The sequence below is a fragment of the Clavelina lepadiformis genome, chromosome 9 (assembly GCF_947623445.1).
Source record: "Clavelina lepadiformis chromosome 9, kaClaLepa1.1, whole genome shotgun sequence".
NCBI classification, from domain to species: domain Eukaryota; kingdom Metazoa; phylum Chordata; class Ascidiacea; order Aplousobranchia; family Clavelinidae; genus Clavelina; species Clavelina lepadiformis.
The window spans coordinates 5065986-5086758 of NC_135248.1; the positions used below are offsets into that span (position 1 = coordinate 5065986).

The following is a 20773-nucleotide window of genomic DNA, read 5'->3' on the forward strand; positions in this document are numbered from 1 at the left end:
TATTAAAGTAAGGAAGACCACTCCATGATTGCGGAGTGAAGTTAAGCATAAAATTTGTAAATCCAATGGCAGCGGTGGGATTCGAACCCACGTCATCGAAATGACTGGTGCCTTAAACCAGCGCCTTAGACCGCTCGGCCACGCTACCTATGTTGCTAAGTAAGCGATCGGAGTCTCGTTTTAACCTCCCTGCACCAGATCGGTCTTCGAGGGAACAAGTTTGATACAAACAGAGTTTACGTGTAATTGTTGTTCCAAACCACTTTTAAATATCTTACACCATAATGGTTGTAACACAACATTTATAAAAGTTTCACAAGTTTGCGTTTCTACTGTCTCGCGTCATGTTTAACTTGCACGATTTGGGGTGTCTCCTAAATATTCCAATTTAGTGTTTAGACTGATTCTCAACAAGACCAATCGAGATTGATTAACGCTCTGGAGATGAAATAATAAGTTTTGCGAAAGATCAAGCTTACAGTTTTCTGTCAGAATACTGTAAAAGTCGCGCCCGATAAGGGATTTGAACCCTTGACCGTTGGATTAAAAGTCCAACGCTCTACCGACTGAGCTAACCGGGCTCCTCTTTTGTTAGATTACATCGGAAATGGGTGCTATCAAATTTGAATTTAAATATTAAGCTTGGAGGCTGATGCAACAAAATTCAAATTTAACAGGCACATTTGTGATAAGGCTGAATTAGGAAACAATTTCAAGTGTGAAGAGGTTGATATTGTTTTACATAGTGTTGGTTGGTTTCATGTATTGTTTGATGAGAGGCGTTTACAATTTATCCAACCGTTCAAGCCAGCGAAAGTCAAAACTTGATGTCGATTTACTCCAAATGATAGCTTGAAAATTTGTGTCACTTTTACAACTTTAACTTTCTTCTCCAATACCATGCGAAAGCGATAGGTAAAGAAAGCCATCTTGGTGTGTAAAGAATATTTCTTAGCCGCTATTCAGCGTGATGGGATGAAGAAATATTGACAAGACGCACCGTAATTACACTGGCAGTGGTGAGATTCGAACCCACGCCATCGAAATGACTGGTGCCTAAAACCAGCGCCTTAGACCACTCGGCCACACTACCGCGTTTACAAACGATTTGAAATCTTAATTGCATTTTCAGTACATCTTCAAACGTACGAAACACTAACAAGCGGCCATCTCATTGATTTATTAAAGTAAGAAAGACCACTCCATGATTGCGGAGTGAAGATAAGCATAAAATTTGTAAATCCAATGGCAGCGGTGGGATTCGAACCCACGCCATCGAAATGACTGGTGCCTTAAACCAGCGCCTTAGACCGCTCGGCCACGCTACCTATGTTGCTAAGTAAGCGATCGGAGTCTCGTTTTATCCTCCCTGCACCAGATCGGTCTTCGAGGGAACAAGTTTGATACAAACAGACTTTACGTGTAATTGTTGTTCCAAACCATTTTTAAATATCTTACATCATAATGGTTGTAGCACAACATTTATAAAAGTTTCACAAGTTTGCGTTTCTACTGTCTCGCGTCATGTTTAACTTGCACGATTTGGGGTGTCTCCTAAATGTTCCAATTTAGTGTTTAGACTGACTCTCAGCAAGACCAATCGAGATTGATTAACGCTCTGGAGATGAAATAATTACCTTTGAGAAAGATCTGGCTTACAGTTTTCTGTCAGAATACTGTAAAAGTCGCGCCCGATAAGGGATTTGAACCCTTGACCGTTGGATTAAAAGTCCAACGCTCTACCGACTAAGCTAACCGGGCTCCTCTTTTGTTAGATTACATCGGAAATGGTTGGTATCAAATTTGAATTTAAATATTAAGCTTGGAGGCTGATGCAACAAAATTCAATTTTAACAGGCACATTTGTGATAAGGCTGAATTAGGAAACAATTTCAAGTGTGAAGAGGTTGATATTGTGTTACATAGTGTTGGTTGGTTTCATGTATTGTTTGATGAGAGGCGTTTACATTTTATCCAACCGTTCAAGCCAGCGAAAGTCAAAACTTGATGTTGATTTACTCCAAATGATAGCTTGAAAATTTGTGTCACTTTTACAACTTTAACTTTCTTCTCCAATACCATGCGAAAGCGATAGGTAAAGAAAGCCATCTTGGTGTGTAAAGAATATTTCTTAGCCTCTATTCAGCGTGATGGGATGAAGAAATATTGACAAGACGCACCGTAATTACACTGGCAGTGGTGGGATTCGAACCCACGCCATCGAAATGACTGGTGCCTAAAACCAGCGCCTTAGACCACTCGGCCACACTACCGCATTTACAAGCGATTTGAAATCTTGATTGCATTTTCAGTACATCTTCAAACGTACGAAACACTAACAAGCGGCCATCTCATTGATTTATTAAAGTAAGAAAGACCACTCCATGATTGCGGAGTGAAGTTAAGCATAAAATTTGTAAATCCAATGGCAGCGGTGGGATTCGAACCCACGCCATCGAAATGACTAGTGCCTTAAACCAGCGCCTTAGCCGCTCGGCCACGCTACCTATGTTGCTAAGTATGCGATCGGAGTCTCGTTTTAACCTCCCTGCACCAGATCGGTCTTCGAGGGAACAAGTTTGATACAAACAGACTTTACGTGTAATTGTTGTTCCAAACCACTTTTAAATATCTTACACCATAATGGTTGTAACACAACATTTATAAAAGTTTCACAAGTTTGCGTTTCTACTGTCTCGCGTCATGTTTAACTTGCACGATTTTGGGTGTCTCCTAAATGTTCCAATTTAGTGTTTAGACTGACTCTCAGCAAGACCAAGCGAGATTGATTAACGCTCTGGAGATGAAATAATAACTTTTGCGAAAGATCTGGCTTACAGTTTTCTGTCAGAATACTGTAAAAGTCGCGGCCGATAAGGGATTTGAACCCTTGACCGTTGGATTATAAGTCCAACGCTCTACCGACTGAGCTAACCGGGCTCCTCTTTTGTTAGATTACATCGGGAATGGTTGGTATCAAATTTGAATTTAAATATTAAGCTTGGAGGCTGATGCAACAAAATTCAAATTTAACAGGCACATTTGTGATAAGGCTGAATTAGGAAAAGATTTCAAGTGTGAAGAGGTTGATATTGTGTTACATAGTGTTGGTTGGTTTCATGTATTGTTTGATGAGAGGCGTCTACATTTTATCCAACTGTTCAAGCCAGCGAAAGTCAAAACTTGATGTTGATTTACTCCAAATGATAGCTTGAAAATTTGTGTCACTTTTACAACTTTAACTTTCTTCTCCAATACCATGCGAAAGCGATAAGTAAAGAAAGCCATCTTGGTGTGTAAAGAATATTTCTTAGCCGCTATTCAGCGTGATGGGATGAAGAATTGTTGACAAGACGCACCGTAATTACACTGGCAGTAGTGGGATTCGAACCCACGCCATCGAAATGACTGGTGCCTAAAACCAGCGGCTTAGACCACTCGGCCACACTACCGCATTTACAAGCGATTTGAAATCTTAATTGCATTTTCAGTACATCTTCAAACGTACGAAACACTAACAAGCGGTCATCTCATTGATTTATTAAAGTAAGGAAGACCACTCCATGATTGCGGAGTGAAGTTAAGCATAAAATTTGTAAATCCAATGGCAGCGGTGGGATTCGAACCCACGCCATCGAAATGACTGGTGCCTTAAACCAGCGCCTTAGACCGCTCGGCCACGCTACCTATGTTGCTAAGTAAGCGATCGGAGTCTCGTTTTAACCTCCCTGCACCAGATCGGTCTTCGAGGGAACAAGTTTGATACAAACAGACTTTACGTGTAATTGTTGTTCCAAACCATTTTTAAATATCTTACACCATAATGGTTGTAGCACAACATTTATAAAAGTTTCACAAGTTTGCGTTTCTACTGTCTCGCGTCATGTTTAACTTGCACGATTTGGGGTGTCTCCTAAATGTTCCAATTTAGTGTTTAGACTGACTCTCAGCAAGACCAATCGAGATTGATTAACGCTCTGGAGATGAAATAATAACTTTTGAGAAAGATCTGGCTTACAGTTTTCTGTCAGAATACTGTAAAATTCGCATCCGATAAGGGATTTGAACCCTTGACCGTTGGATTAAAAGTCCAACGCCCTACCAACTGAGCTAACCGGGCTCCTCTTTTGTTAGATTACATCGGAAATGGGTGCTATCAAATTTGAATTTAAATATTAAGCTTGGAGGCTGATGCAACAAAATTCAAATTTAACAGCCACATTTGTGATAAGGCTGAATTAGGAAAAGATTTCAAGTGTGAAGAGGTTGATATTGTGTTACATAGTGTTGGTTGGTTTCATGTATTGTTTGATGAGAGGCGTCTACATTTTATCCAACCGTTCAAGCCAGCGAAAGTGAAAACTTGATGTTGATTTACTCCAAATGATAGCTTGAAAATTTGTGTCACTTTTACAACTTTAACTTTCTTCTCCAATACCATGCGAAAGCGATAGGTAAAGAAAGCCATCTTGGTGTGTAAAGAATATTTCTTAGCCGCTATTCAGCGTGATGGGATGAAGAAATGTTGACAAGACGCACCGTAATTACACTGGCAGTGGTGGGATTCGAACCCACGCCATCGAAATGACTGGTGCCTAAAACCAGCGCCTTAGACCACTCGGCCACACTACCGCATTTACAAGCGATTTGAAATCTTAATTGCATTTTCAGTACATCTTCAAACGTACGAAACACTAACAAGCGGTCATCTCATTGATTTATTAAAGTAAGAAAGACCACTCCATGATTGCGGAGTGAAGTTAAGCATAAAATTTGTAAATCCAATGTCAGCGGTGGGATTCGAACCCACGCCATCGAAATGACTGGTGCCTTAAACCAGCGCCTTAGATCGCTCGGCAACGCTACCTATGTTGCTAAGTAAGCGATCGGAGTCTCGTTTTAACCTCCCTGCACCAGATCGGTCTTCGAGGGAATAAGTTTGATACAAACAGAGTTTATGTGTAATTGTTGTTCCAAACCACTTTTAAATATCTTACACCATAATGGTTGTAGCACAACATTTATAAAAGTTTCACAAGTTTGCGTTTCTACTGTCTCGCGTCATGATTAACTTGCACGATTTGGGGTGTCTCCTAAATGTTCCAATTTAGTGTTTAGACTGATTCTCAACAAGACCAATCGAGATTGATTAACGCTCTGGAGATGATATAATAACTTTTGAGAAAAATCTGGCTTACAGTTTTCTGTCAGAATACTGTAAAAGTCGCGGCCGATAAGGGATTTGAACCCTTGACCGTTGGATTAAAAGTCCAACGCTCTACCGACTGAGCTAACCGGGCTCCTCTTTTGTTAGATTACATCGGGAATGGTTGGTATCAAATTTGAATTTAAATATTAAGCTTGGAGGCTGATGCAACAAAATTCAATATTAACAGGCACGTTTGTGATAAGGCTGAATTAGGAAACAATTTCAAGTGCGAAGAGGTGGATATTGTGTTACATAGTGTTGGTTGGTTTCATGTATTGTTTGATGAGAGGCGTCTACATTTTATCCAACCGTTCAAGCCAGCGAAAGTCAAAACTTGATGTTGATTTACTCCAAATGATAGCTTGAAAATTTGTGTCACTTTTACAACTTTAACTTTCTTCTCCAATACCATGCGAAAGCGATAGGTAAAGAAAGCCATCTTGGTGTGTAAAGAATATTTCTTAGCCGCTATTCAGCGTGATGGGATGAAGAAATATTGACAAGACGCACCGTAATTACACTGGCAGTGGTGGGATTCGAACCCACGCCATCGAAATGACCGGTGCCTAAAACCAGCGCCTTAGACCACTCGGCCACACTACCTCGTTTACAAGCGATTTGAAATCTTAATTGCATTTTCAGTACATCTTCAAACGTACGAAACACTAAAAAGCGGCCATCTCATTGATTTATTAAAGTAAGAAAGACCACTCCATGATTGCGGAGTGAAGTTAAGCATAAAATTTGTAAATCCAATGGCAGCGGTGGGATTCGAACCCACGCCATCGAAATGACTAGTGCCTTAAACCAGCGCCTTAGTCCGCTCGGCCACGCTACCTATGTTGCTAAGTATGCGATCGGAGTCTCGTTTTAACCTCCCTGCACCAGATCGGTCTTCGAGGGAACAAGTTTGATACAAACAGACTTTACGTGTAATTGTTGTTCCAAACCACTTTTAAATATCTTACACCATAATGGTTGTAACACAACATTTATAAAAGTTTCACAAGTTTGCGTTTCTACTGTCTCGCGTCATGTTTAACTTGCACGATTTTGGGTGTCTCCTAAATGTTCCAATTTAGTGTTTAGACTGACTCTCAGCAAGACCAAGCGAGATTGATTAACGCTCTGGAGATGAAATAATAACTTTTGCGAAAGATCTGGCTTACAGTTTTCTGTCAGAATACTGTAAAAGTCGCGGCCGATAAGGGATTTGAACCCTTGACCGTTGGATTATAAGTCCAACGCTCTACCGACTGAGCTAACCGGGCTCCTCTTTTGTTAGATTACATCGGGAATGGTTGGTATCAAATTTGAATTTAAATATTAAGCTTGGAGGCTGATGCAACAAAATTCAAATTTAACAGGCACATTTGTGATAAGGCTGAATTAGGAAAAGATTTCAAGTGTGAAGAGGTTGATATTGTGTTACATAGTGTTGGTTGGTTTCATGTATTGTTTGATGAGAGGCGTCTACATTTTATCCAACTGTTCAAGCCAGCGAAAGTCAAAACTTGATGTTGATTTACTCCAAATGATAGCTTGAAAATTTGTGTCACTTTTACAACTTTAACTTTCTTCTCCAATACCATGCGAAAGCGATAAGTAAAGAAAGCCATCTTGGTGTGTAAAGAATATTTCTTAGCCGCTATTCAGCGTGATGGGATGAAGAATTGTTGACAAGACGCACCGTAATTACACTGGCAGTAGTGGGATTCGAACCCACGCCATCGAAATGACTGGTGCCTAAAACCAGCGGCTTAGACCACTCGGCCACACTACCGCATTTACAAGCGATTTGAAATCTTAATTGCATTTTCAGTACATCTTCAAACGTACGAAACACTAACAAGCGGTCATCTCATTGATTTATTAAAGTAAGGAAGACCACTCCATGATTGCGGAGTGAAGTTAAGCATAAAATTTGTAAATCCAATGGCAGCGGTGGGATTCGAACCCACGCCATCGAAATGACTGGTGCCTTAAACCAGCGCCTTAGACCGCTCGGCCACGCTACCTATGTTGCTAAGTAAGCGATCGGAGTCTCGTTTTAACCTCCCTGCACCAGATCGGTCTTCGAGGGAACAAGTTTGATACAAACAGACTTTACGTGTAATTGTTGTTCCAAACCATTTTTAAATATCTTACACCATAATGGTTGTAGCACAACATTTATAAAAGTTTCACAAGTTTGCGTTTCTACTGTCTCGCGTCATGTTTAACTTGCACGATTTGGGGTGTCTCCTAAATGTTCCAATTTAGTGTTTAGACTGACTCTCAGCAAGACCAATCGAGATTGATTAACGCTCTGGAGATGAAATAATAACTTTTGAGAAAGATCTGGCTTACAGTTTTCTGTCAGAATACTGTAAAATTCGCATCCGATAAGGGATTTGAACCCTTGACCGTTGGATTAAAAGTCCAACGCCCTACCAACTGAGCTAACCGGGCTCCTCTTTTGTTAGATTACATCGGAAATGGGTGCTATCAAATTTGAATTTAAATATTAAGCTTGGAGGCTGATGCAACAAAATTCAAATTTAACAGCCACATTTGTGATAAGGCTGAATTAGGAAAAGATTTCAAGTGTGAAGAGGTTGATATTGTGTTACATAGTGTTGGTTGGTTTCATGTATTGTTTGATGAGAGGCGTCTACATTTTATCCAACCGTTCAAGCCAGCGAAAGTGAAAACTTGATGTTGATTTACTCCAAATGATAGCTTGAAAATTTGTGTCACTTTTACAACTTTAACTTTCTTCTCCAATACCATGCGAAAGCGATAGGTAAAGAAAGCCATCTTGGTGTGTAAAGAATATTTCTTAGCCGCTATTCAGCGTGATGGGATGAAGAAATGTTGACAAGACGCACCGTAATTACACTGGCAGTGGTGGGATTCGAACCCACGCCATCGAAATGACTGGTGCCTAAAACCAGCGCCTTAGACCACTCGGCCACACTACCGCATTTACAAGCGATTTGAAATCTTAATTGCATTTTCAGTACATCTTCAAACGTACGAAACACTAACAAGCGGTCATCTCATTGATTTATTAAAGTAAGAAAGACCACTCCATGATTGCGGAGTGAAGTTAAGCATAAAATTTGTAAATCCAATGTCAGCGGTGGGATTCGAACCCACGCCATCGAAATGACTGGTGCCTTAAACCAGCGCCTTAGATCGCTCGGCAACGCTACCTATGTTGCTAAGTAAGCGATCGGAGTCTCGTTTTAACCTCCCTGCACCAGATCGGTCTTCGAGGGAATAAGTTTGATACAAACAGAGTTTATGTGTAATTGTTGTTCCAAACCACTTTTAAATATCTTACACCATAATGGTTGTAGCACAACATTTATAAAAGTTTCACAAGTTTGCGTTTCTACTGTCTCGCGTCATGATTAACTTGCACGATTTGGGGTGTCTCCTAAATGTTCCAATTTAGTGTTTAGACTGATTCTCAACAAGACCAATCGAGATTGATTAACGCTCTGGAGATGATATAATAACTTTTGAGAAAAATCTGGCTTACAGTTTTCTGTCAGAATACTGTAAAAGTCGCGGCCGATAAGGGATTTGAACCCTTGACCGTTGGATTAAAAGTCCAACGCTCTACCGACTGAGCTAACCGGGCTCCTCTTTTGTTAGATTACATCGGGAATGGTTGGTATCAAATTTGAATTTAAATATTAAGCTTGGAGGCTGATGCAACAAAATTCAATATTAACAGGCACGTTTGTGATAAGGCTGAATTAGGAAACAATTTCAAGTGCGAAGAGGTGGATATTGTGTTACATAGTGTTGGTTGGTTTCATGTATTGTTTGATGAGAGGCGTCTACATTTTATCCAACCGTTCAAGCCAGCGAAAGTCAAAACTTGATGTTGATTTACTCCAAATGATAGCTTGAAAATTTGTGTCACTTTTACAACTTTAACTTTCTTCTCCAATACCATGCGAAAGCGATAGGTAAAGAAAGCCATCTTGGTGTGTAAAGAATATTTCTTAGCCGCTATTCAGCGTGATGGGATGAAGAAATATTGACAAGACGCACCGTAATTACACTGGCAGTGGTGGGATTCGAACCCACGCCATCGAAATGACTGGTGCCTAAAACCAGCGCCTTAGACCACTCGGCCACACTACCTCGTTTACAAGCGATTTGAAATCTTAATTGCATTTTCAGTACATCTTCAAACGTACGAAACACTAAAAAGCGGCCATCTCATTGATTTATTTATTTATTTTTTTTTTTTTTTTTAACCCTTTCTTGGGTTTTAACATGACAATGCACGATCAATACGCGAAAACAATATTCGATATGCAATACACTTATGTACATAAATACTTCTTTTGATACTGTCACAATCGAAATTAATTTGAGCACATACTATTCCAAAGGATTTGTGTTACTGAGTTGTAAACACTTGTCTGGCGACTTTTCTCTGCGCTATTGCGCGCTTTTGACATGGCTTTTATTCTGTTTATCACATCTTGATAGAGAAACGGTTCTTGTTCGAAAATCACTTTGTTCCTAGATAGCCATATGCAGTACCTTGAAATGCTTAACAATAATATTGTTGCATTCAAATTGGTTTCGCAAACACAACGTTGTTTTAGTGAACTCAAGTCCAAGGCAATACACATTTGTGGAGAAACTTTCGGCATCAAAACACCGCTGATGTTAAATATTATCACGTTTACATAATCCCATATGGGTTGTATACATACACAATCATAAAACAAATGATATACATCTTCATCATGAAGGTCACATAATGGGCATCTTGATGTTTTTTGTATACGTGCTATGCGCTCATTAATACATAAGGGTAGCACATTCCATACCATCTTGTAACCAAAAGTTTTTAAATAATTTGGTAGTACTGTGGCGGCTTGGCTCGCTTTTGTAAAATCCTTACGTCTTTCGTAGAAATGTGTTTTCCAGAACAATTGGAGTTTTTAAAACTTTCAGTCCCGCCACATCATTCTTATGAAAGAGTTTTCCAGCTAGTAAATGGAGTTTAAAACTTGCCTTTTCAGAACACTGCAAACTACCGTTGGTATATTTGAAAACTTGCTACGAATAACTTCGTGTGAAAGCTCCTTATTTAGTACGTTACCAGGTCGCTTCCAAGTAACTGTTTCCAACTTAACCAAATTTAATTTGCATTGCAAACACACCGATTTTCACGTTCACACGCTTTGAAATGTTCATGCCTTTTTTGTCATATATTTCCGCCACATCGCAGCACGTTTTATAAGCTTGAACTTTTGTGTGAGACTCCCCCTGAGCCTAAGAACCTCAGTCACAGACGCGAAGTTATAGACATATGTAATACCGTACTACTGTAGTTGTGGTGATTGAATCAGTAGACATCGTGTAAACAGTCACATGACTTGTGTTCTCGGTTATTTGTAATATTGAGAAAGTGTACAGCACCTACAATAAAAGCCTTTTCTGGCAAACGGTATTTGTTATAATATAATACGAACGTTCGGCTATCAGAAAGGTTAGAGAATTCTAACCGCACGCAACAATAGAGTCAGATACTAATGTAGTAGGTTAACTAAGTCAATAACGTAACGTAAGCTAAGACCGATAAACTCTGCATCTGTATCTGCATCTGTCGGCATCAACCTCTACATCCTAAAACGACCCCAACCTCTACATTTCTGGTGACCCCGACGTTCTAGTGACCACCGACATTTCTGGTGACAACCCGACGTTCTACTGACAACCCGACGCTTCGACGTTCTAATAAACCACCGACGTTCTAGTGATCACTGACGATCTTGTGTCAAAAACGACGCGTTTCAATTCTCACACTCTCGCAATTCGCACAACCGTTCTTCACTGGTAAGTGGATTTTTCACTTTTTATACAACTACTTGCAACCATAGCTTGTAAATGCATGCTCATCGGCTTGTACCTTATTAAATTAGCTTAAGCTATTCTTATTGTGCTGCATTGTGCTGCAGTTTGAAATAAAAGTTTCTTGTTGTAAAGTATTTTTTGGTTCAATTGTGAACAATTTTTGCGGTGCGCCGCCTAAAACATTTTCTATCGGTTTTGATAAATGTCACAACCTGTGCCGACACAACGAAAAGTTACTTCGGTGCCTGGCAAAGCTAAGACAGAATACCACATGAGCACACGATCAACCGACCGTTCCAACGAGTCAATTAATAATACAACTATGTCGAACGAAAACGGGGAGGGATCTGCAAATACTCCCGATAATGGCATTGCTGGTCCGTCTGGTCTGGGTACTAGTAACCAATTACCAACAAACGCGCAACCACAGAACAATACTTTACGAAACGATTTGTTTTCACACGTTAAACTTCCTACCTTTTGGAAATTTAATCCCGAAGCGTGGATTTCTCACCTTGAACATAAATTTTCTCTTTATCAAATCACTTCTCAAACTAATCGTTACTTGTTGGCGGTAGAGGCAATTCCTGCGAAAGACCTCGCGCTCCTTCGGTTACCTTCGGCGTCAGCACAGAACTGCTACGACATATTGATCAATGAAATTTTGAGAAACTTTGATAAACGTGAGGACCATTTAGATTTTTTGTTGGCGGACCTGACGCTGCACGATCAGTCCCCGAAACATTTAATGCGCGAATTAATGAGCGCAGTAGGTCAAGAGAATCTTACTCCGCCAGTCGTCAAACTAATTCGTGCTAAATTCCTTAAAGCGTTACCACCAGACGTCGCAATTGCGTTAGCCAGCGTGGAACATCACGATCTCCAGAACCTTGCAAGCAGAGCCCACGAAATCTTGCTGCTTAAACAACCAAAAACTTCTTCGCACAACCTTTCCCTTGCCATCACTGATACGGATGACATTGACTACCCAATGCAACCGCAAATACAGCAAATTCAATTGTCTAAACCACCGCGCTATACACGATCTAACGCTAACAACGAATCTAAGAGTTCCGGGCAAAGAAATACGAATTTCACAAATCAAAATACGCCAAACCAACGCAATTCATTTAACTCAGCATGGCAACAACGATCACCACGCACAAACAATGGACAGTTTCACAAATCATACAGCAACAACGGGTTTAATCGAGATAATCGCCGACAAAATGGTTCTTCTTTTGCAAACCAACGCAAATATAATTTTTTACATTCATCCCCCACATTTCAGAAACCAGACTACCAACGTAGCAATTACCCTTGCGCGTCTGATGCTTCTAATGGCTTATGTTATTACCACGCCCGCTTCGGTAGGGATGCGCGCCGCTGTCACCCAAGTTGTAGCATGTGGGAGAACCAATCCCGCCCAACAAAAAACGCGTGGCGATCGACGCAACATTAACCCCGTCAGTCCCGTCGATCGCATCAACAATAAAAAGAGGCTGCCCCTTGTTAACTGTATATGATCACGCCAATAGTATTCACTTTTATGTAGATAGCGCGGCAGCAACTTCTCTTTTGTCCGCTAGTTTAGCTGACGTATCAAACCGCAAACCGCAAACACCGCTTTTCGCTGCTAACAGCACGCCAATTACTACGTATGGCACTACACGACTTAATGTTTCCCTTCATCCTCGTTTTTCTTATCCCTTTGAATTTGTGCTTGCGGACACACCTTTTTGCATATTGGGGCTGGATTTCCTCACTGAATACAACTTTGTTTTGGATCTTAAAGCCAAGCATCTCATAGATGTACCGAACCAACAGCAATATACGTTAGAGCCTGTTGAAAGTGATCCTGTTCGCATATCCATTCTCAGCCAGATAGATCCTGTTGCAGACCTTTTACATCAATTTCCAGACTTGCAAAAACCCATGTCAGCTGTTAAACCAGTGAAGCATTCCATCGTTCACCACATCCATACCACAGGTTCTCCTGTACGTGCACGTCCACGTCGATATAGCCCAGAAACAATGCAGATCTTGAAGAAAGAAATTGACAGCTTGCTGGAGCGAGAAATTATCCGATACAGTGATTCTCCTTATGGAAGTCCGGCCTTGCTCGTTCCTAAAGGCTCTTCTGGCAATAAATATCGTCTTGTCGTTGATTATAAATTAGTCAACAAACAAACAATCGACAGCTGTTACCCTCTTCCGTTCTTACATAGTTTTTCCGAGGTTTTGTATGGTAAAACTGTCTTCTCTAAATGCGATCTCCAAAACGCCTTTCATCAAATAAAAGTGGCTCCAGAAGATGTCCATAAAACGGCGTTTGTTTGCCCCCTAGGACAATTCGAATATACAAGACTCCCATTCGGTTTGTCCGGCGCCCCACGGACCTTTTCCAGACTAATAGGGGAAGTAGTACGTCCCCTTCAGCACCTTGGAATCTTTGCTTACCTCGATGATATCATCATTGGAAGTAGTAACCTATCAGAACATCTTGAACACCTTAAGTTGCTTTTTCAACGACTTGAGGAATTTGGCTTAACGCTCAATTTAGACAAAAGTGAATTCAACCGCGAGTCTCTTGACTACCTTGGCCATCACATAAATTCTGAGGGTATACGACCAACTCAAGAAAAAGTGCAGGCCATTCTTGATTACCCACAGCCACAAACCTGCAAACAGCTGAAACGTTACTTGGGAATTTATTGCTATTATTTTCGCTTTCTGAAGCATTGTTCCACAACCTTACAACCGCTTTACAAGCTAGTTCCGAACAGTCGCAGCAAACGCGCGGCCCCTTTAACATGGAATGTCGAAGCCGAATGCGCCTTCGCCAGCAGCAAACAAGCTATTGCAAATGCTAGCACTTTAGCGTTTCCGAAACTCCATGCTCCAACTTATCTAACAGTTGACGCTTCGTTGACCGGTATTGGAGCGACATTAGAGCAATTGCAAGGAAATCAACTTGTTCCTTTGGCCTTCTTTTCAAGACAGCTGAACGCTACTCAACGTAAATACAGTTGCTTTGACCGAGAGCTGTTGGCCGCTTACAAGTCAATACGTCATTTCCGCTACTTCTTGACAGGCCGACAATTCACTTTGCGTACAGACCATCTCCCTCTGGTTTCAAGTCTCAGTAAGCTCTCCGAACATTACTCTCCAAGACAGTTCCGGCAATTGTTGTTTGTTTCAGAATATACAACAACCATTGAGCACATCAAAGGCTCTGCCAATGTTGTGGCGGACCTCTTGTCAAGGTCTCAACCTTCGGCACCCAACATTAATACTCTTTCGGACGTTCCGCCTCCTTTAGAGTATGAGAAAATAGCACAAGCTCAAGCCAATGATCCTGCTATTCAAAGACTACGCACCGCAACAACATCACTCAAACTCCAGGACTGCAAGCTGCCCAATAAGGACCTTACCATCCTTTGTGACGTGTCCACTGACACAGAGCGTGTTCTAGTTCCTTCCTCCTTCCAACGTCAAGTATTCCTGCACTTACATAATTTATCGCATCCTGGAAAAAAAGCCACAATTAAGCTCATCAAGGAAAGATTTATATGGATAGGGATGTGTAAACAAATCGCTACCTGGGTTCAACAATGCCCAAACTGCCAGGAAGGAAAAATTTTCCGCCACACTAAAACCGCACCGGGGAAATTTAAAATTCCCTACGGACGATTTTCTGATGTTGCAATTGACTTGATTGGACCACTACCAACCTCCCATGGTTACAAATACATCCTTACATGTATTGACCGATATACGCGTTTCGTTCAAGCCATACCAATCCCTGATGCCACCACGGAAACCGTCGCCGCTTACTTTGTAAATCACTGGTGTTCCTTGGTCGGTGTTCCAATCATCCTCACAAGTGATCGTGGACCATGTTTCATAAGTTCCGCTTGGGCGGAAATTATGCGCTCGCTTGGTATTCAACACAATCTGACTACAGCTTACCACCCCACTTCCAATGGAATTACAGAACGCGCAAATGCAGAGATCAAGCGCGCCATCAAGTGTTCAGACGAACCTGAACGTTGGTTTCACAAATTGGGTTTTATTGTCTTGGCTCTGCGTAATCGCTATCTCCAGGATTTGAAATGTACACCTGCTGAGTTAGCTTTTGGACACACCTTACGGCTCCCAGGTGGTTTCTTTTCTGATTCCAAGCTTGCCTCTGCAGTTCCTACATCCAGCTACCTCGGTGCCTACCGAGACTTCATCAACGACCTTCAGTTTACTCCAACGACCGCTCATACAAAATTCATGCAGTCCTACGTGCATCCGGATTTGAAACATTGTGACCGCGTTTATGTTAGATGCGATCATGTCAAACGTGCGTTAGAACGCCCTTATGTTGGTCCTTTTCCAGTATTGGAAAGATACGAAAAATATTTTGTAATATCCCGTCATGGCAAACCGGATCGCGTCTCACTCGACCGTCTCAAACCTAGCTATACAATTGATATTGATGCTCCCTCACCATCATCCTCCTCGCATCAACAAAATTTTTCTTTGCAGACTCGACACCCTGCTCCTCAGTCAGTCTCCGCTACTTCAGCGAAACAGCAAACGACACCACCTACTGTCACTGCTCCTGCTTCTATAAAACCGCCTGAAGTTGTAAAGACTTCTCGGACTGGTCGCAAAATCATTCCACCGAAACGGTTCTCTGACTAAACAACACAACATGTTCGTTTGTCTGCTGCTTACATGTTTCTTTTTGTTCACATCCGCCGCTCAGACGAATCTTCATCCGGATACACAGAAATTTCTGTTATGTCAGCGTTCGCATTCTCTCGGGTTATATACCTTTGATGACGACATACATTGTCAAACGCAGACACCCTTCTCCATACACAACTGCTCTGCTACCGTGTTTGCTCCAGATCTGCATCTCCAGAAGATTCCTGCAACAGTTTGCACTTCACAGATTACTTCCTGGAGCACTACTTACTTCTTTTTTGGGAGTTATCAAAAATCGGCCAACACCTTTGACGCACACCCACCGTACAACCCAGAATGTTCGTCGTGGAATAAAACCAACGTTTCATCACATGGACCGCTGATCCTGTCTAATCCTGCGGCGTACTCAACACGCAATGCAGTCCATTATAAGTTTGTCTGGCCGACTTCAGCTTCTGGAACAGTAACAAACGACTTCTTGTTTCACACTACAATTTACTACGATTACGTCACGGACAATGACGTCGTCTCTTGGATCTCTTGCATCGTGCTCAATCGGGCGTGGATACTGCTTAACGGGCAATCGTATGTTTATATGGCGAGTACCTTCGCATATCAACTGCCCACCAACCAAGCCTCTCGGGACTCACAAGATGCTCCTCCATTACAACTCTACGTCCTTATATAGAGTTTCCTTACCTGATCTCGGGATCTCGGTACATCACTGGAGGAAATGCTCCTCTCGTGCGAAAAACTGCTATGGCAAACATATTCACTGCGACAACAACAACTTTATCTTTCGCTACCAACAATGTACAGAGCTCGACAGACTCGCTCTTTTTCGTCCTAACCGGCTAAGGCGTGCCCCTTTTCGAACGCCATACTCTCAATTCGAGCGACTTTTTGCAACCTTCGACACACAACAGGACGACCTTATTTCAGAAGTTCTCACTACCTTCAACGAAGAGAACAAGTTCCTACATTGCCAACTCACGAAGCTAATTGGCACACTCTACAAAGCAATTGGGAAGATCTTCCCTACTGAGATACTCACTACTACTCTTGGACATCAAACCATGGGTTCCAGCCTTGGAGATTTTATGTCCAGAGCAGCATGTCACTCTATCAACGGTACCGTCTTACCGTCACTTGCGTACCGAAACGCATTCAGCCAACGTCCTCTCATCAAATATCGCGATCAAAACGGCCACAGTCAATACGGCCAACTCATTTCAGACAACATTGTCCTACCGGGAGTGCACCTGCTGGAATCGTATCGACCAGCAAGAAGTTTTGTCTTCCGAGTTCTGGGACACACTGTCCTGTATCACAACTATACTTTATCGCACGAACATGTACAGGTGCATCAACTCAACTTACCTTTGTCGCCTATACACGTCAACTACAAGGCACCCGACTACGAGAAAATTCTCAACGAGCTACCTGACTCTGACTCGTTTACTGATCTTCAATCGCTGCTCAGCTCTATGTCTGAAGCCAACCTTCTCAAGGAACAAATGCGACATGTCATGACAAGCCTTACTACTACTACTGATGAAACTATGATCAACGGATCCTACGTCGCAGACACATTCGCACACGCCGCGAAACAAACGTTACTCCTTGCTCTGTCGCAAATTACGAATCCATTTCTCTCAGCCCTTATATTCATCCTGCAACTCCTTGCCATGATGTGGGCCCTCTTCCATACCATCGGGTTTATCCGATCGTCTCCGCACCATTTGCAGTATGCCAGATCCCTTGTATCCCGTGTCCGCGCTTGGCGCCACCAACAGCAGGCGCCGGTTGCAAGACCTCAACTACCACAACCGCTGCCCTTGCCTCGGCGTTCTCGTGATGAACCGTCTCCGTCCGGATCTGCTGATGACGCACCGCCCGCTTCATCTTCTCGTGATAATTTCGCGAGCACCCACACACTTTAAGTTTCACTATGTGTATCACCTTGCTTCAATACCGATAATGTCCTTTGCATGTACAATTTTGCCGTTTTCCCTTGTCGCCGCTTTCGATTTTGTAACCGTTTTGCTTCGTTGCATGCTTAGTAGCTTATTCTTGTGCTAGTATCGTTTTCACTTTTCCCGCCTTATTGCATGCTAACTATTCCTGTGCATGAGTTTAGCTGTTTCAACCCACCTCAATAGGGGGAGGTGCAGTTGCAAAAAATTTACCCTCTACCCCTTTAGTTTCTCCACAGACTTTGCTGCCACTACCATTGCTGCCAAAACCACTTCAGTATGTCGACGGTATCTGATTCCTCCGCTGACGTTCAAATTGACGAAATCACTTCAGTTACTGAGATGATTCCCGACTCACCCGATTCACCGGTTCAACAATCATCTCCCGCGCCGTATGTGCCGATCGTCAGACCTGGGGAGCAAGGCGCTCCTGCCCCCATGCCCCAGAGCGCTGATCTAGCAGATATACAAGCTACGGTGTTACAACCAGTACATAGACTATTTCGGCCGTTTAAAACAACCGTTACAATGCCGACCCTTGCGGTTCCTGCGCCGCCAACCACTTCGGCTGAGGATCTACTACTTTGGTTCCAGCAGCTGGATGAACTGTTCCAGCTGGTTCCTGATTTTGAGTTTATGAGCAAAATCCTTACCATGGTAGCAGCCACACCTGCTTTCCACATGGCCCCCTTGATGAAGTATATATCCAACGGGGTTACGGACAAAACCCTGGAATACGAACAGTTCAAACAATTTTTGCATGCCCGGTTAATCTTGGAGATACCCTCCAACATGTAGCTATATTACCATCAGTTATTTTAAGCATATGTTACAGTTCATTCATTTGTATATAACTTCAGTTTTTTGTTTGTGCTTGCTCGCCATTGCCACCTTCAGTACGTTACATGTTAATTGTCATCTTTTTCCTTCCGTAGCGGGGGAGGAATGTGGCGGCTTGGCTCGCTTTTGTAAAATCCTTACGTCTTTCGTAGAAATGTGTTTTCCAGAACAATTGGAGTTTTTAAAACTTTCAGTCCCGCCACATCATTCTTATGAAAGAGTTTTCCAGCTAGTAAATGGAGTTTAAAACTTGCCTTTTCAGAACACTGCAAACTACCGTTGGTATATTTGAAAACTTGCTACGAATAACTTCGTGTGAAAGCTCCTTATTTAGTACGTTACCAGGTCGCTTCCAAGTAACTGTTTCCAACTTAACCAAATTTAATTTGCATTGCAAACACACCGATTTTCACGTTCACACGCTTTGAAATGTTCATGCCTTTTTTGTCATATATTTCCGCCACATCGCAGCACGTTTTATAAGCTTGAACTTTTGTGTGAGACTCCCCCTGAGCCTAAGAACCTCAGTCACAGACGCGAAGTTATAGACATATGTAATACCGTACTACTGTAGTTGTGGTGATTGAATCAGTAGACATCGTGTAAACAGTCACATGACTTGTGTTCTCGGTTATTTGTAATATTGAGAAAGTGTACAGCACCTACAATAAAAGCCTTTTCTGGCAAACGGTATTTGTTATAATATAATACGAACGTTCGGCTATCAGAAAGGTTAGAGAATTCTAACCGCACGCAACAATAGAGTCAGATACTAATGTAGTAGGTTAACTAAGTCAATAACGTAACGTAAGCTAAGACCGATAAACTCTGCATCTGTATCTGCATCTGTCGGCATCAACCTCTACATCCTAAAACGACCCCAACCTCTACAGTACCTTATTGTGAATGCCAGTCCACATGTTTGGCATATTTATGGGGAACATAGGTACTAGTACTTGTGCATTTCTCTCGTTTACAATTCTCCTGTAAATTTGTTTGGTTGTCTTTTCAGCAATTTCATCAATGGTAATGCTGTAACGTTTCAGGATATCAACTACGTTGCTATAATATGACGTGGGTTGTGAAGCATGCAACACAGAATTATTTACAGGCATTGCCAGCATTTTACACAACGTAAAGCCAATGTAATATTCAAGGAAATACAGCGGTAGGTGTATGCTGTTATTTTGCTTTCGAGCGTTGTAATATTTCTTAACAACTTTTAACTTCAAGATATCTAAATACAATGGGATGTCAATACAGTCGTATCCACCGTTTTCCCTGGTTTTACTTATCGTTTCCATGTTTAATTTTGCACCAGTGCTAAAAACATAATTTTCAACAATTTTGCGTACATTTCGGCGCTGCTGAAGCGCAAGATCATACACTCTAGAACCATACACAAAAATGGGCAATAATAGTGTTTTTACAATTAGCGATTTTCCATCATACGTCGATCTAAATTTTGAGAAATTCGATACCTTCAAACGCATGCTACGCACCTTGTTTTCGAGCCAATCAGTAATTGCCTGAGGTTTACCATAAGGAACGTTCAAAACATTTATCGAATCGACCCAGGAAAGCGTGGGAAGCTGAGAGTTTTTGCTTTGCTTCCTACCTAGTTTCAAAGCCGTTACTTTACTGAAGTTCACTTTTATTCCCGTCGCTGTAAGGTATTCACCTAATACAAAAAAGGCTTGTGACACCGATTGTTCATCTTGGAGGACCAAGGTTGTATCATCGGCGTATGCTATAGTTTTCACAACTTTACCGCCTGAAGCTGGTAGATGTAAACCTTGTATAGCTGTATTCTTGTTTAAAGCAATTATAACCGGCTCCATTGCTAACAGGAACAAATACAAACTTAATGGATCTCCTTGTCGTAAACCGCGTTCGACGCGAAAATCTGCCCCTATATGCCCATTGATCATTACACATGTCTGATTATTTATCAGCGTAGTTGTGATCATTTTCGTAAAAATTTCACCAAAACCGAATTTTTTCAGAATTTCAACCAAGAATTCATGGTCGACGCAGTCAAATGCTTTGTAGATGTCAAGAGATACAATGTATCCCTCGGTGTTTCTATTTTTAATATATTCAATACAGTCTCTAAGCAGCGCTGTTCCATCGTTTATATCTCTGCCACACACTGCAAACTGCGTGTCATTGA

At 41.8% G+C, this 20773-nt stretch overlaps 1 protein-coding gene and 22 non-coding genes across 24 annotated transcripts; 1 reads left to right on the plus strand and 22 right to left on the minus strand.

Moving 5' to 3' along the window:
* Nucleotides 1–66: 66 nt before the first annotated feature.
* Nucleotides 67–148, minus strand: Trnal-aag (transfer RNA leucine (anticodon AAG)). The gene has a single exon. It is a non-coding gene; the product is annotated as a tRNA-Leu (tRNA).
* A 360-nt stretch (nucleotides 149–508) lies between these two features.
* Nucleotides 509–581, minus strand: Trnak-uuu (transfer RNA lysine (anticodon UUU)). The gene has a single exon. It is a non-coding gene; the product is annotated as a tRNA-Lys (tRNA).
* A 430-nt stretch (nucleotides 582–1011) lies between these two features.
* Nucleotides 1012–1093, minus strand: Trnal-uag (transfer RNA leucine (anticodon UAG)). Its single transcript has one exon. It is a non-coding gene; the product is annotated as a tRNA-Leu (tRNA).
* A 153-nt stretch (nucleotides 1094–1246) lies between these two features.
* Nucleotides 1247–1328, minus strand: Trnal-aag (transfer RNA leucine (anticodon AAG)). Its single transcript has one exon. It is a non-coding gene; the product is annotated as a tRNA-Leu (tRNA).
* Nucleotides 1329–1688: 360 nt separating this feature from the next.
* Nucleotides 1689–1761, minus strand: Trnak-uuu (transfer RNA lysine (anticodon UUU)). Its single transcript has one exon. It is a non-coding gene; the product is annotated as a tRNA-Lys (tRNA).
* Nucleotides 1762–2191: 430 nt separating this feature from the next.
* Nucleotides 2192–2273, minus strand: Trnal-uag (transfer RNA leucine (anticodon UAG)). Its single transcript has one exon. It is a non-coding gene; the product is annotated as a tRNA-Leu (tRNA).
* Nucleotides 2274–2426: 153 nt separating this feature from the next.
* Trnal-aag (transfer RNA leucine (anticodon AAG)) lies at nucleotides 2427–2507 on the minus strand. The gene has a single exon. It is a non-coding gene; the product is annotated as a tRNA-Leu (tRNA).
* Nucleotides 2508–2865: 358 nt separating this feature from the next.
* On the minus strand, nucleotides 2866–2940 carry Trnai-uau (transfer RNA isoleucine (anticodon UAU)). The gene has a single exon. It is a non-coding gene; the product is annotated as a tRNA-Ile (tRNA).
* A 430-nt stretch (nucleotides 2941–3370) lies between these two features.
* On the minus strand, nucleotides 3371–3452 carry Trnal-uag (transfer RNA leucine (anticodon UAG)). Its single transcript has one exon. It is a non-coding gene; the product is annotated as a tRNA-Leu (tRNA).
* Nucleotides 3453–3605: 153 nt separating this feature from the next.
* Nucleotides 3606–3687, minus strand: Trnal-aag (transfer RNA leucine (anticodon AAG)). The gene has a single exon. It is a non-coding gene; the product is annotated as a tRNA-Leu (tRNA).
* Nucleotides 3688–4047: 360 nt separating this feature from the next.
* Nucleotides 4048–4120, minus strand: Trnak-uuu (transfer RNA lysine (anticodon UUU)). The gene has a single exon. It is a non-coding gene; the product is annotated as a tRNA-Lys (tRNA).
* Nucleotides 4121–4550: 430 nt separating this feature from the next.
* On the minus strand, nucleotides 4551–4632 carry Trnal-uag (transfer RNA leucine (anticodon UAG)). The gene has a single exon. It is a non-coding gene; the product is annotated as a tRNA-Leu (tRNA).
* A 593-nt stretch (nucleotides 4633–5225) lies between these two features.
* Trnak-uuu (transfer RNA lysine (anticodon UUU)) lies at nucleotides 5226–5300 on the minus strand. Its single transcript has one exon. It is a non-coding gene; the product is annotated as a tRNA-Lys (tRNA).
* A 430-nt stretch (nucleotides 5301–5730) lies between these two features.
* Nucleotides 5731–5812, minus strand: Trnal-uag (transfer RNA leucine (anticodon UAG)). The gene has a single exon. It is a non-coding gene; the product is annotated as a tRNA-Leu (tRNA).
* Nucleotides 5813–5965: 153 nt separating this feature from the next.
* Trnal-aag (transfer RNA leucine (anticodon AAG)) lies at nucleotides 5966–6047 on the minus strand. The gene has a single exon. It is a non-coding gene; the product is annotated as a tRNA-Leu (tRNA).
* A 358-nt stretch (nucleotides 6048–6405) lies between these two features.
* Trnai-uau (transfer RNA isoleucine (anticodon UAU)) lies at nucleotides 6406–6480 on the minus strand. The gene has a single exon. It is a non-coding gene; the product is annotated as a tRNA-Ile (tRNA).
* A 430-nt stretch (nucleotides 6481–6910) lies between these two features.
* On the minus strand, nucleotides 6911–6992 carry Trnal-uag (transfer RNA leucine (anticodon UAG)). The gene has a single exon. It is a non-coding gene; the product is annotated as a tRNA-Leu (tRNA).
* A 153-nt stretch (nucleotides 6993–7145) lies between these two features.
* On the minus strand, nucleotides 7146–7227 carry Trnal-aag (transfer RNA leucine (anticodon AAG)). The gene has a single exon. It is a non-coding gene; the product is annotated as a tRNA-Leu (tRNA).
* Nucleotides 7228–7587: 360 nt separating this feature from the next.
* Trnak-uuu (transfer RNA lysine (anticodon UUU)) lies at nucleotides 7588–7660 on the minus strand. The gene has a single exon. It is a non-coding gene; the product is annotated as a tRNA-Lys (tRNA).
* A 430-nt stretch (nucleotides 7661–8090) lies between these two features.
* Trnal-uag (transfer RNA leucine (anticodon UAG)) lies at nucleotides 8091–8172 on the minus strand. The gene has a single exon. It is a non-coding gene; the product is annotated as a tRNA-Leu (tRNA).
* A 593-nt stretch (nucleotides 8173–8765) lies between these two features.
* Nucleotides 8766–8840, minus strand: Trnak-uuu (transfer RNA lysine (anticodon UUU)). Its single transcript has one exon. It is a non-coding gene; the product is annotated as a tRNA-Lys (tRNA).
* Nucleotides 8841–9270: 430 nt separating this feature from the next.
* Trnal-uag (transfer RNA leucine (anticodon UAG)) lies at nucleotides 9271–9352 on the minus strand. Its single transcript has one exon. It is a non-coding gene; the product is annotated as a tRNA-Leu (tRNA).
* Nucleotides 9353–10176: 824 nt separating this feature from the next.
* On the plus strand, nucleotides 10177–19487 carry LOC143470737 (uncharacterized). 2 transcript variants are annotated; one of them, XM_076969008.1, is made up of 2 exons: nucleotides 10177–11065; nucleotides 17989–19487. In XM_076969008.1, exon 2 carries the CDS (start codon nucleotides 18040–18042, stop codon nucleotides 18556–18558), a length of 519 nt encoding a protein of 172 aa, XP_076825123.1. In that variant the 5' UTR covers nucleotides 10177–11065; nucleotides 17989–18039; the 3' UTR covers nucleotides 18559–19487. The 2 variants fall into 2 exon arrangements, with proteins under 2 accessions (XP_076825123.1, XP_076825124.1); XM_076969009.1 differs by having other exon boundaries at nucleotides 18000–19487.
* Nucleotides 19488–20773: the final 1286 nt, after the last annotated feature.